This window comes from Neophocaena asiaeorientalis, unplaced genomic scaffold (assembly GCF_003031525.2).
Source record: "Neophocaena asiaeorientalis asiaeorientalis breed wild unplaced genomic scaffold, Neophocaena_asiaeorientalis_V1.1 scaffold1, whole genome shotgun sequence".
Classification (NCBI taxonomy): Eukaryota; Metazoa; Chordata; class Mammalia; order Artiodactyla; family Phocoenidae; genus Neophocaena; species Neophocaena asiaeorientalis.
This window is the reverse complement of record NW_020171981.1, coordinates 997,636-1,011,947: the sequence shown is the minus strand read 5'-3', so window position 1 is coordinate 1,011,947 and position 14,312 is coordinate 997,636. Positions and strand designations below refer to the sequence as shown.

At 44.3% G+C, this 14,312-nt stretch overlaps 2 protein-coding genes across 3 annotated transcripts in view; one reads left to right on the top strand and one right to left on the bottom strand.

The window, feature by feature from the left end:
• Positions 1-2,549, top strand: part of KLHL10 (kelch like family member 10) — a 5,972-nt gene extending 3,423 nt beyond the window's left edge. The window contains exons 3-5 of the mRNA XM_024745679.1: positions 861-1,478; positions 1,773-1,922; positions 2,141-2,549. Coding sequence (XP_024601447.1) covers positions 861-1,478; positions 1,773-1,922; positions 2,141-2,515 — 1,143 coding nt within the window. The 3' untranslated portion in view covers positions 2,516-2,549. The remainder of the gene's footprint in view (positions 1-860; positions 1,479-1,772; positions 1,923-2,140) is intronic.
• A 171-nt stretch (positions 2,550-2,720) lies between these two features.
• Positions 2,721-13,504, bottom strand: KLHL11 (kelch like family member 11). 2 transcript variants are annotated; one of them, XR_003003362.1, is made up of 3 exons: positions 12,918-13,504; positions 6,682-8,437; positions 2,721-4,582 (listed from the first exon to the last, which is right to left on the bottom strand). XR_003003362.1 is itself a non-coding variant. In XM_024745581.1 (2 exons), the coding sequence occupies exons 1-2, from the start codon at positions 13,460-13,462 to the stop codon at positions 6,856-6,858; spliced, it is 2,127 nt and encodes a 708-aa protein (XP_024601349.1). In that variant the 5' UTR covers positions 13,463-13,504; the 3' UTR covers positions 2,721-6,855. The 2 variants fall into 2 exon arrangements, 1 of the variants encoding a protein (XP_024601349.1); XM_024745581.1 differs by having other exon boundaries at positions 2,721-8,437.
• Positions 13,505-14,312: the final 808 nt, after the last annotated feature.

Genomic DNA, 14,312 nt, shown 5'->3' with positions numbered 1-14,312 from the left:
AGTTTTTTTTTTTTGTGGGGTTTTATTTTTTTTTTTTTTTTTTTTTTTTTGCCTGTGCCACATGGTTTGTGGGATCTTAGTTCCACAACCAGGGATCGAACCCATGCCCCTGCAGTGGAAGCTTGGAGTCCTAACCACTGGGCTGCCAGAGAATTCCCTTAATTGCTCACTTTTGATTCATTTATCCCAGAGGGATTGTCCCAAGAGCCATACTCAGATGTTTGACAGATTCCGAGGCTGCAGTTATACTTACATATACTCACATATGTACATCTACAGAAGGCATCCCCTGCTATTCTCTGGAATTTTGCAATTTTCTTTGCCCTTGACATTGCTAGTTCCTTCTGCTCCAGTGATATTCTCTTTGACCAAGATTCTCCCTGGTAGTGGGGGAAGGAGAGGGCAGGCCTTCAAAAGAATTCTAAAGGGTCTTCCTCTCATCCCTTTCCTTCTGTGAGTTTCCCCAACCAAAACAGGAGCTGGACAAGAAACCAGATCATGAGTATTGCACTCAGTTGTAGCCATTTGGTGCTAATTCATGTTATTTTACATATAGAGACATAGATATCCAATTACTGAACAATGACCACGGCTTTTTCTGGTCTAATAGTCCTGTCCAGGGGCCAAGGAATGGACTAGTTCTGTGACCATTTGAGGTCGCTTCTATCTCGCTCATTCTCAGCATCCAACGTATACCACCTCCAAAACACAAATATTTAAACTGTGAGCTGTAAGTTACAAAAACGAAACAAAACATGATCCTACTGTGTTCAGAGGAGACTGTAAAACTGCGGGCTTAAGGACACGGGTTTTCCAGACACCATACCTCATCTGAATGACTTTCTCTATGTCCTTCTTAGGTTCGCCTGGGTCTGATGCATGCTGAATACTTCATGACCAATGTTAAGATGAACGACTATGTCAAAGACAGCGAGGAATGCAAGCCAGTCATCATTAACGCACTGAAGGCCATGTATGACCTAAACATGAACGGATCTTCTAATTCGGACTTCACCAACCCACTCACCAGGCCCCGCCTGCCCTACGCCATCCTATTTGCAATTGGTGGCTGGAGCGGTGGGAGCCCCACCAATACCATTGAGGCATACGATGCTCGGGCAGACAGATGGCTGAACGTCACTTGTGAGGAAGAGAGTCCTCGTGCCTACCACGGGACAGCTTATTTGAAAGGCTATGTTTATATCATTGGGGGGTTCGATAGTATAGACTATTTCAATAGTGTCAAGCGTTTTAACCCAGTCAAGAAAACATGGCACCAGGTGTCCCCGATGCACTCCAAGCGTTGCTACGTCAGCGTGACAGTCCTCGGTAATTTTATTTATGCCATGGGAGGATTTGATGGCTACGTGCGTCTCAACACTGCTGAACGTTATGAGCCAGAGACCAACCAATGGACACTCATTGCCCCCATGCATGAACAGAGGAGTGATGCGAGCGCCACGACACTCCATGGAAAGGTAAGACCCCGGGGGAAGCTGGGGTTAGGAGATGTGAAAGCAAACAGGCCTGGAAATAATGGATGGAAAACAGAAGTGGCAGTATTGGCAGTATTCACTCTGCAACACTAACTCCTTCATCAAATGACTATCTTTTCTGATTTTACTTATTAAAAAGCGACGCATGCGCACGTGGAAAAAAGAAACAGACTGAAGACTGGCATCAGAAGTGTCCCCTGCCCCCAGCCACCATCATATACACACCCTTTCTTTCTACTCCCCAGTTTTAATAATCTTGGAACTCTCTTCACACAGGTCTACATATGTGGTGGGTTTAACGGAAACGAATGCCTGTCAACGGCAGAAGTGTACAGCGCTGAGAGTAATCAGTGGACAGTCATAGCACCCATGAGAAGCAGGAGGAGTGGAATAGGCGTAATTGCTTATGGAGAACACGTATATGCGGTGAGTTCCTTTTGTACAACAAAAATTATAGCCCTAGATTTCCTATGAGCAAATAGGTTTACACTACCACTGGGAAGAATCCGAAAGCTTCTTTCCATGGAAGATAGTGGAAGAGGGAGGTATGAAATCACTGGTCCCCCGCCAACCCCCGAAGAGGGCATCCCCAGCAAACAGAAGCGATGGTTAACAGCCAGCTGTGTTTCCTCCGCTGTCCACAGGTAGGCGGCTTTGACGGAGCTAATCGACTTAGGAGTGCAGAAGTCTACAGCCCAGCGGCTAACATCTGGCGCACAATCCCCACTATGTTTACTCCTCGTAGCAATTTTGGTATCGGGGTGGTAGACGACCTCTTGTTTGTGGTGGGTGGCTTTAATGGCTTTACCACCACCTTTAATGTTGAGTGCTATGATGAAAAGAGCGAAGAGTGGTATGATGCTCATGACATGAGTATATACCGCAGCGCTCTGAGCTGCTGTGTGGTACCAGGGCTGGCCAACGTTGAGGAATACGCAGCTAGACGAGGTAACTTCACAGGGTTAGCACTGCGCGATGAAGTAAGGCATTCCGCCTCGACAAGTACCCTACCTGTATGAGCCTCTTCATTTAGCTAATAAAAAGTCTAAGCAAGCAATAAGAATTCTTTCTTTTAAATAAATGCAGTGTTTAAACTTGTAAGAGTACTGGAAAATGTTCAACTTAAGGGAGCCAAGGGTTGCATGACTGAAGGGAATAAGAGGGGAGGAAGAAAGCAATTACATTCAATGGTGCAGAGTTCAAAAGGAAAAATCACAGTGCAAATCAGCTCTAAAGAAATACATTTATTTAAAACTTACATTGAGATGATTAGTAGCTATAACACAGAACAAGATAGCTTTAGGAACAGAAAACAAGCTATTTTACAATGTAATGTCTCAAAGTGTCCTAAATTCTACATCTCCTCTGACTTAAGGTGGGGGGCAGTCAAGATTACACTTGCAGTAGATAGGGGCTTGATACTGTCAGCCCAGAAAACTCACTGTATCAACTGGAACTAAATATTTATTTTACAAATAACTCAAAGAGCCCCAGCACATGGATCATAAGATCTTCAACCATGTAGCAAGCACTACTTTTCAGGAGTGCATTATGCAGGAGGATTAAGTTAACAAGTGCTCTATTGTATGTGCTTCACTGTCAGACATTTCCAGTAATGGTCATGGAGAGTAAGACAAAAGCCCTACAAAGGTAATCAACAAAGAGTGGTTATTTGGCTATCTAATTAAATTCCTTGAAGCAAAATGACGATTATGTTATTGTATTACATCACGACTCTGAGCTGTTTTGTTTCCAATGACCAAAACATATTATAATAGTAAGCATTATAACAAAAACAAAAATGCACTAGTCTCAAGAAAGTAACAAACTGGAGCGATGAACTGTGACAGAATGTTTAACAGCTTAAAAAAGGAGAGACTGAATTGTTTCTCCAAATATTCTACACTGAAATGACAGCCTATACACACCCTATGTTTCTAGTGTAGGCAGAGAACTTGCTTCACGATTCTACATATTTGGAAAAGATGTGAAATGTGGCCGATACACTTAGTTTGAGGCAAGTACAAAAAAACCTCCCTTTGGTTATGCTCGATTAGGCCAAGTAACTAAAATATACAATTCAGCTTATGTGTCTACCAATAGTATAGTGTTCATATTAGAATTATGAAGCAGAGAATGAAGTATTTACACATACCACGTCTACACTAGCAAGAAACATAAAGACGGAAAAAAAGTGTGCCCTAGAAACTGCCTTACCAGCAGCCTGAGGAGTTTAATATACAGAAGAACAGAAATCTGCCATAAACGCTATCTTTCTATCTCTTCAAACTTCTGTCCTACATAAAAAAAGACTGCAAAATTTTTTTGGTCCCAGAAATACAATACAAAATCAAGTAATCAAGACAAAACTGATGTCAATGAATTTTGAGGGTTTTTTTTTTTTTTAGCAAAGTAGTTTTGAATTGGCACAGCAAAAGCAAAGTTGGGTATCAAGATACAAGAGACTAATCATGCAAACAACTGCAAGTGAGATGTGTTACTTAAACACTAAGCTCATGACTGACATTCTCAATATATACACTGATTTTTTTTTTTTTAAACCGTGGTGGGGTAGGTATAGTTAAAGGATATCCATTCTAAGATAGAAGCAGCCTCACTCATAGACTTATTACTTTTTGGTATAATCAATTCCTCTCTTTTCCTTCTACAAAACAAAAACAAAAGCAAAAAAGGTTTGCTTGAATACATATTAAGCTGTCTTTTTAAAGCTGTATTTTTAACTTCTTAAGTTATCAAACACAATCTTTAAGTTTTCATCAAAAAGGAAATTTCTTTCCCAAAGAGCCATTTTAGGCTGGTCATCATAATCAGAACCTTTCCAAATACTGCAGGAAGTTATTTCCAGTTTAGAATTTCAGAATGTCAGCCTTGAACAGATTTAAGCAAATCTGGTTTCTTTCCTTATTAACAAGTTAGTTAGGATATTTCAGAAACACAAGTTACTGATGTGAAATCACACATGTGAATTCAAATATGAAAATTAGGAATTCAGAAGTCAGGAACCCTGCACACATCATCATGCAAGGAAGGACTTACCCTCTCTTTCCAGCCAAGGCCTAGGCTGCCTGCCGAGTTAAAAAACAACAGTTTCAATCACGTTTTCAAAACCAGATTATACCTAAATCTTATAAGTTACGACTTCCGCCACATCATGCGAAAAAAAGACAACCCTACAAATAACTTGGTAATGACTGTCTCAGAAGACAACTCTGAGACAAAAGAAAAAAAAAGGCAATCAAAAACCTTACACCCTTCTGGAGAGAATCAAAAACCTTACACCCTTCTGGAGAGAATCAAAAACCTTACACCCTTCTGGAGAGAAACCGGCACCTTAGTGAGCTACTGAATTATTTCAACAGCACCAAGAAAAGGCAGTTTGCTAGCACAGTCTGTCAGAGAGAAATGAGAACTTCATTCAATAAGCTTTTCTGTCTTACTTGCATAGACCTCTCACAACTACTTAGCACTTCTCAGAATCCAAATAGCTTTTATTAAAATAACTACAAATAAATGGAAATTAAGAAACCAGTAGAGGTGGGGTAGGATAATACATCCTCATATAGAAATAGACTTGCAGGGCTTCCCTGGTGGCGCAGTGGTTGAGAGTCCGCCTGCCGATGCAGGGGACACGGGTTCGTGCCCCGGTCCGGGAAGGTCCCACGTGCCGCGGAGCGGCTGTGCCCGTGAGCCATGGCCGCTAGACTTGCAGTCTCCCATCCCTACCCCAGCCTAAATTAAATGGTTTTAAAGCAGATTTCCAACACATTATTGAAAAACTTTGTCCTAGGCAGGGATACCAATTCAGAAATTTCAGTTAAGTTCTTAGTATAGAGTCTGAGGGCTAAACATCAATAGTCTCACAGCACACCGAGAGCCAAAATTCCTGGTTGTGCTTTTTTTCCTTTTGATGTTTGATCCAACTAATAAGATTAACTATAATGGACTAGGGGGAAAAAAAAATCACTGTACTTGGAATTCACCTTCTAGAATGGTATTCCAGAATGTCTAAGAAGGTAGAGACATTCTGAAAGAAACAAGAAAAGTATACTGGACCCACACTTCAAACCGTTAGAGCAGGAGTCCCTTATGTTAACTGAGTGCTAAAAGTCAACCTAAGTGCTAATTTGCATAAAGCCTGGGCGCAGATAAGAATATCAGAAGAATGCATAAAAATAAATAAAAGATAACCACAGGGATAAATTTTTAAAAGCCATAATTATGCGCCCAAATGTAGTATTCTAGGCTCAGGCAAAGTTCCAATGAAAGTCTAGGGCAACTGGATAAAACATTGTAATAATCCAGGCTGAGAAATAATAAGGCTTCTCTTTAGCAACATTTCTCTAAATTGTTACTGCCTTCCCATTTTGAAAAAAGTTTCTTTTAGAAAGGAATGGTAAGGATTCCATACAACATGCATCACAGCAAAATTGAAAATTGAAGGCATTGTGTCCATTGTCCTTGGCATTATTTACACTCACTAATTTATCTTCAAACAAGCCTGCAACTTCCGAAAAAAGCGTTTTTAAATTTTTCGGTGCCTTTGATTTCTTACTCTAGACTAATAATACTTTTCTTCTCAGAGAAATAAATTTCACAGATATAACTTCCTCTGTATTCAATCAGTCAGCTAAAGATCAGTACTCTTGCCAACTACCACTGTCTCAGAGCGATGACTTGAAGTTTACAACACAGTTGCTAAAGAAATGAAAAATACTCAAAAAATGCATGAGCCAATCACAAATTTCTTATCCATCATCTCTTCTAGAAATAAACAAGACAGCATTTGTAGATAAACAAATGTAAAAAAGTATCAATGCAAACACTCTGAAATCACCTCGCTGAAATATTGTGCTTTTTCCTTCAAATTTCAATCTCACTATTGCACATACCTCCTGTAGATGACGGCTCAATGCATAAATTCTGATCTTGTCAAAACCAACCATTCAGGAAAAGAATGAAAAAGATTATCAAAGTAAATGTGCAAATATAACTGGTGCTTAAAGCATGTTCAAAACATAAGACCCTAAGACAAAGGAGTTAAAACCTGCTGGCAGACAGTCAAGTAACCACACCTGGTTTTTCCACTTATCTTTAGTAAGATCTTATTCAGCTAATACACACACAAACCAAAGATGGATAAAGACTGCAAACTAACAAAAATTACCATGTATTGAATTGATCTTCCCATTCTTCAGTTTTTGACTATATTTCCTTTATATGGGGCGATAATCAGTTCGTGTAGAAAATAAGTTATTGACATACTTTTTCAAGTAACAGTCTGGGTATCTTCAGCCTCATGAACAGGTGTAACTGTTTTGAGCTGCACATATCAGAGAACCTAGCATTCTATCTGAGAGCTTGGCACTCGTCGCATGTTTAGGGCGTGTCGATGTATTTCTTGCATCTGTCTGATCCGGTCCTTCTGCCACATTAAGTTCTGAGGCATAGGATATCTCTGAGTGCCATGCAAGTACCGGTATGGGATTCTCACATGGCAGGCAGTGGCTCTACAACGAGGCTGTGGCATGGGAGGAAGAAGCATCCACCTCTTTCTCTCGGCACAATATCGGTAAGCTTCTTTCCGATACTGTTTGTCAATATCATCACTGTTTTTCCAGCCTCCAATAATGAAAACGTCATCTTTGTAATAGCAAATGGCCGCTCCTTCGATGCTTAGGACTTCTGGAGGTAAGCTTTCAAGGATCTCATCGGAAACCTGGCTGGCAATTTTTCTTACTGCCTCTTCATTTTCTAAAGAATAACTCTTGGGACAGCATGAGGCTGTCTGATAAAAGTTTGAATTGACCACAGACATTTGGAAAAAGCAGTAATTGTCAATAAGTGGCAAAGATTCCACATCTTGCCACTGTCGAGTCTCCGTATCATAACAAGTGATGACAGCCTTTAATCCATCTTCAGTGTCCCGGTCCACAGGAGTGCGGGCAGCGATGTACACAAACCGGTCTTCAATGGCTAGTGCTTTAACATCTCGAAGAATCTTTGGTGCTGATTCCAAGTTGTGCCATTTATCAAGCTCGGGATTATAAACAGTCACATCTTTAAAACCAGGACTGAAGTTGCCATGTCCTCCAATGCTGTATAGCTTCCCTTTGACTTCTGTTAGTCCAAAAGAATGCTTCCTTGTCATCAGACTACAAACGTGTTCCCAGGTATTCAAGTTTGGGTTATACCTTTCCACAGTTTTAGCAAACCCTGGTTCCATCGACCCAGCAACATACACGTAGGATTCTGTTACTGCAACAGCATGTCCATCAAGGTGATTATGAATATGGGGTAGGTTTACCCATCTGTCCTCATCGACAAAATATCCCACACATTCACTTAAATAGTCCCCTCCTTCTGACACGCCTCCAATAACCATGATCACGTCCATGTTTTGCCCATAGCGAGGTAATAATGAGACATGAGAAGCAGGATGCTGGAACGTGCCAGACTGTATATTCTCGGCTCTAAGAGCATGCCTCTCCACTGCATCGGCCACTAACTTGACACAAACTTCATTATTGGCCACCAGCCTCTCTGGTTTGACATGACGAGTAAGGTAAGTAGGTTTCATCTGGGACAATCTGAGCAATTTAAAAAGTTCTTCAAAGTATCTCTCTCTCTCTTCAGCATTTCTCTGAACCCATTTCAAAACTGTTTCAAATAGAACCTCTTCAGAATCAACTGTAATCTCCAAGTCTGACAGCCAGTCTCGAATGAGGTGGAAAGGTAAAGTATAAAATTCCTCATCCTGAATTACTTTGTGGAAGTTTCTGCGTATCATATCCGCAGCTTTCAGAGCAAGTTGGCTTAGAGTATACATGTGAGCTAAACTATGAATGGCCACACAGTTAGACAGATGAAGTTTTTTCTTGAGAAATTCTCCACAAAATTCTTTTAAACGAATTAATAGGAACCTAAAATCAAGAAAAAGAGAAAGAATTTTCAAATGTGCATATTTTATGTGGCTGTACTTTTGAGAGCATCTGAATTATAAACTGAAATGTAAGCTTCATCTCACTTCATGCACAACACCTGAAAAAAGCATAGCCTCCCAAATTAAAAAGGATTGTGCTGAAAAGTAGGTTTAAAAGCATATATAAAAATCATCTTTATATGATATATTTTAAATTATTTCCATTAGATAGTTTATATGTATCGTATTATATATTACACAAAGTATGTATAATACACACACACACACAGAATTTTTGATTATGTAAGGTGTTTCAGAACATATCCTTCAATAAAGTACAACAGTCCCATACTTTATTTCCACTTTAACTTGCCCTTGGCAAAGGCAAATCCCTATCCAAACTTGTCTCTGCCATCCCGCCCTAGTCCTTTGCCAGCAACCAGCCTCTTCTTAGATGAGGCTGGGTCTCAGTGAAGAGGATTTCTTTAGCATCAGCTACATGGTACAGGAACTGTGACTCCTGGGAGGCTGTTTGGTCAGCTCTCAGAGGGAATGGCGGTGCAGGCTTTGTGTCAGAGGTTCTAATCTTCTCTTCACCAGAGCTTTCTCCTTGAGTAGCCCCGGGGTGGGGGCGGGGGCGGTGCTCAGGGGTTTTGTCCTGAGCTGGGTTCTCATTAAAGCAGGTGAGGCAAGGCAAACGAAAACATCTGAAGAAGCCAGGAAATAAAACATCAACAGAAAACGTGTAGGATGGTCCACGTTACAAAAGTAAAGAAAGTAGTTTGGCATGTAGCTGACTAGATGTTGTTTGCTCACATAAATTAATCTGGCAGAATTCAGCCCCAAGGGTGGCCAATTTGAGACCACTGCTAAAGAGTAAGTCCCCAGAACTGAGAACATTAAATAAGGTAAGAACGACTCCATCGGGACTTCCCTGGGGTCTAGTGGTTGAGACTCCGCGCTTCCACTGCAGGGGGCGCGGGTTCCATCCCTGGTTGGGGAACCAAGATCCCACAGGCCGCTTGGCACGGCCAAAAAAGAAAAAAAAAAAAGGAATGACTTCATCAGTCCAGGCCTCTCTCACTTCAGTAACCATTTGCTACTGTGATTATTGTACTTAATAACTGACTGCGATATGAAGGTGAATCTCAAGACAGGATCCCTTCACCCTCTCCAGAGAACACACCATCTCAGACATAAAACAAAGACAAGGTTGAGTGGTAAGAGCTCTAGTGGCTCTCAAACATGTCGGTGCCAGGGTCACTGACTCCTGGGCTGCCCCATCCCCTACTTCTGATTTTTGGCAGGCACTCCAGGTAAGCCGACACGTATCCCCTTGGACAGGTATTTGGAAACACTGCTCTAGGAAAATAATAGCTACTGTATACTGGGCATGTGCCATGTGACAGGCACCATGCTGGGCACTTCCTGTTATCTCTTCAGGTTGTAAGTGCCTGCGAGGTAGGTATGATCAACAGAAAGAGTATATGGAGGGAGGTGGGGCGGTCGTAAAGGAATCCTGCCTCAGAGCTGATGGGTGAGATTGGATGTGATGGTTGCAGGACGCTTAGTGCCAAACACAAGGCAGCTGCTCAGCAGCTGACATATGGAGAGAAGTTAAAGTTTTAAGTCAGCTGTCTGGGGTGTTCTCTCCTCTCCTCACCCCAATTCTCCAGTAAAGCAGCAGTAAATCTGAAAGAACACAAGCTCACGTGACAGAAGCAAACGTGGCTTGAATGAGTGCAATGACCCTTCTCTATCCATCTGCATTCAACAAACCTCCCTCTCTTCTCTCAGACCTACATCCACCCACCCAACCCCATCCTCAAATAGATGACCCAGTCTCATGCTTTGAGAAAATAGAAGCAGCCAGGCAAAAACTTCATTTTCCCACTACCTTTTTTTTTTTTTTTTGGCCACACCTCGCAGCTTGTGGGATCTTAGTTCTCCGACCAGGGATTGAACCCGGACCCCGGCAGTGAGAGCACCTAGTCCTAACCACTGGACTGCCGGGGAATTCTCTCCCACTATCCAATCTGTCTGCCTAACAGCTGTACGCTATACTCTGCTTTCCCAGTCCAACTTCTCCACTTTTAATATGGATTCTATCCCCTTCTTGGTTTCAAGGACTTTGGTCTTGTAACATCAATTTCTCCTCTTCCACAGATTCATTTTCCATCAGCACACAAACACGCTCCACTATCTCCTATCTTGGGGGTGGGGCGGAAGACCTTCCTGGACTCCTCTCCACACATGTCCATGTGTATCATTTCTCTGATCCTCTTGACAGTCAGACTTAAATGGCTCTTGTCAGTGCCATCAGGGACCTCTATTATCACCAAATCCAATGATCACTTACAGTTGACAGAGCTGACATGATTGGCTACTCCCTCCTTGACACACTTTAGGCTTCCATGGGCTCAGTCTCCTCTGCTGGTTCCTCTTTACCGTTCTGGAGAACCCCAGGGCTCAGTCCCGCTGTTTCTCTTTTCTATCTAGACTCTCTTCCTAAGTAATTTCAACCAGTCCTGAGGCTTTAATTACCACCTATGTGCTAATTTCCTTCCAATCTGTAGCTCCCAGTGCTCTTCTATACAACTGCCTACTAGACATTTCCTGGACCAAAAACCAAACTCCTGATTTTCCTCCCAAACACTTTCCTGCAGTCTTCCACATCTTAATAAATAATGAACGAACTCCATCTTTCCAGTGGGTCAAAAAACTAGCAGTCTTTTCCCTAACCCCCCACATCAAATCCATCAGCAAATTCATCTCCTCTGCCTTCAAAATATGTCTAGAATCAAAGCATTTCTCATCACTCTTCCTTCTCCCTCCTCAATCTAAACCTCCACCACCATTGCCACAACCTCCTAAACTAGTCTCTCTGCTTCTGCCCTTGCAGCCCCTTCCCCACCACCTCATCCTTTTTCTCAACACAACAGCATTCTCCAAATCAGAGAGCATCATTCCTCTACCCCAAACCTTCCCATGTCATTCAGAGTAAGAGCCCAAGTCCTTCCACAGGCTGACAAGGCCCTGTGGGATCCGGATCCATCCCCATTTACCACCTTCAGGCCTCTCCTACTCCTCTCACTCTGTATCCCTTTGATTCAGCCACACTGGCCCCCTGCTCTTCTCTAACATCCAGACAAGCACCATCTCAGGACAAGCACCTCTGTCCCCAACCTGAAACACCCTTAACCTCACTTCCTTCGGTTCTTTGCAAAATGTCTTCTTCACAAGGATTTCTCTATCCATCCAATTTTAAAAACAGCTCCTTTACACCAGCACTTTCTATATGCCCCACCATCCTTCATTTTTCAAAACAGCTCTAGCAATCACCTAACATGCTGTTTTATTTATTGTCCATCTACCAATGTAAGTGCAATGTGGAAAGGGACTTTTGTCTGTTTTGTTCACTGCTGAATTCCCAGCAGCTTAGAACCCAGTATCTGAACTGATGCATAATAGGTACTCAATAGGTATTTGTTCAAATAACGAATGTGTAACATAATACTGCCCCAAAAGACTCCTCTCCATCTCCAAACTGCATTCACCTGCCTCCTACCTAGTCTCTGGAACATCCATCTGGGCCCCCTACAATCCATCTTCCCCAGCAGCAGAATCATCTTTAAAAATATTTAAATCAGATCATTTCTTTAGCCAGCTTCCCATCACCCAGTAAAATCCAAACTCCTTTTTCCAACGCATTTCACACACCCTTCTCCCCTTCACCCACTAGATCACCGAGTCTTCCTTTTTTACTTCTTCTCTAAGCCAAATGAGATCCCGCCCGAGGGCCTTTGCGCTATCTGCCAGAAATGGTCATTCCCCATGTTTGCATGGCCAGTACTCCGTTGCCGTTTAAAGGTCTGTCTGTTTAAATGTCACCTCCTCAGAAAGGTCTTTCCTCCACGCAATCGCTATCCTTTCATCCTTTTTATTTTTTTTTAATTTATTTTTTTTTTTTGCGGTACGCGGGCCTCTCACTGTTGTGGCCTCTCCCGTTGCGGAGCACAGGCTCCGGACGCGCAGGCTCAGCGGCCATGGCTCATGGGCCTAGCTGCTCCGCGGCATGTGGGATCTTCCCGGACCGGGGCACGAACCCGTGTCCCCTGCATCGGCAGGCGGACTCTCAACCACTGCGCCACCAGGGAAGCCCCCTTTCATCCTTTTAAAATGTCAACACAGTACTTATTACATGGGGACCTTCTTCTTCATTGCCTTTGTCCCTTCACCTGGAGTCTGACAGGGTGCCCTCGCCGGACTGGCAGGTTGCAACCTCAGCACCCAGCGCAGGGGCGGCCCCACAGCACACAGCAGGCGCTCAATAAGTATCAAACGAATGCACTTCGTCAGGGCTCACTCGAGCCCACCCTGGACACTGCCCTCCCCGCCTTCTCCTGCGCCCTCCCTGGATGCGGCCCTCGATCGGCGAGCATCCCCACCGCCGCCCTGCACATCCCGCCTTCGCCACCTACCTGTCGGCCAACTCCAGCACCTCGTGCACACTGCCCGTGCTGACGCGGATGCGCCCGGTGTACATGTATTCGATAACAGCTTCCACCGTGTCGGGTTCGGGCCCGGGCTCGGAGCTCCACTTGCGCATCTCCACCCGGCCCGAGCGGGACTCGGAGAACTGGCCCGAGAGCAGGGGCGTGAAGTACTCGGTGGCGGCGGCCAGCACCGAGCGATGGGCCCGGAACTCGCGGCCTCCCGCACCGCCGAAGCACAAGGTAATGTCGCAGAAGAGGCCCTGGCGCCGCTGCTCGTTCTGCCTCCATGACAGCTCCGAGCAGTGAGAGCTGCACTCGAAATCCTCGGCCTCCGGGCCCGGGTCGCCCCCGCTCGCCTCCATTGCAGACAAGCCAGGCCCAGGCCCGAAGTCCACCGTGCCGCTGCCTCTGACTTCGGCGGCCAGCCCCGCCGAGCCGGCGGCGGCCGTCTCCATGCTCTCCATCTCTAGCACCTGCAGAGATGCAGCCGCGGCCGCCGCTGCTGCCGCCGCCACCGCCGCCGCCGCCATCTTGACGCCGCCGCCCCCGACCCCGCAGTCCCCGAAGGATCCGGCAGTCCTGGTGCGACACAGAGGGATTCTGGGAATAAATAGTGGGCGCGGGGCGGAGCCGGCCGCCGCTGGGTCTGCGCATGCGCCCCCCCCACCCGCCCTAACGCGTCCCCCTCAGGTAAGGTGCAAACGTAGTGCTCCCCAGTTATGACTGTGTCCCCGGGGGCCGCCCATCCACACGCCCTTGGGAGGATGGCTGTTTCCATCCCCTTAGAGAGCAGCGTGCTCTTCGTGATCGTTTTGTAAAACAAAAGTCCCCTTAGACCCTCACCCAGTGTTGTCTTGGGTGGCAACACTGGATTTCTATTTAAAAGTTTAGAATGGCCTTGGAGTAAAAATTGAAAAAGAAAAAAAAGACTCGAGGCTGAGCCCCAGTTAAGTGGATGCGGGTGAGCAAGTAACTTATTATCTCTGAACTAATTTATCTTTCTAAAAAATGGGATACTATCTAGATTGGAAGATCGCTGTGAGGATTAAATGAGATGCTTGTCAGGTGTTTTACATAGTGCTTGGTCCACAGTTACTGTTCCATACATACTTGTTAAAAAGATAAATAAAAGCCACTTTGGGGCTTTAAGCAAGGGAGTGGCTCAATCAGATGCCTGTTTTAAAATGTCGCTGGTGGTGTGGAGAATGGACTGTAAGGGGACAGAAGTGGAACTAAGGGCACTAAGTTATCAGACCAGATATGGGTAGACCAGAGGGGTAAATAGACAGGACTTGGCAACCAGAGAAGTGAAGGCAGGCTTTTGGCTTGAGTATCTAAGTAAAGCTTTGGTTCCCATTCACTGAGAAATGGAAGGTACAG

Coding starts and splice junctions, on each gene's coding strand:
- KLHL11 (XM_024745581.1), bottom strand. CDS start 13,462: ATGGCGGCGGCGGCGGTGGCGGCGGCAGCAGCGGCGGCCGCGGCTGCA. Junction 8,438..12,917: donor GTGCTGGAGTTGGCCGACAG/GTAGGTGGCGAA, acceptor TCTTGATTTTAG/GTTCCTATTAATTCGTTTAA.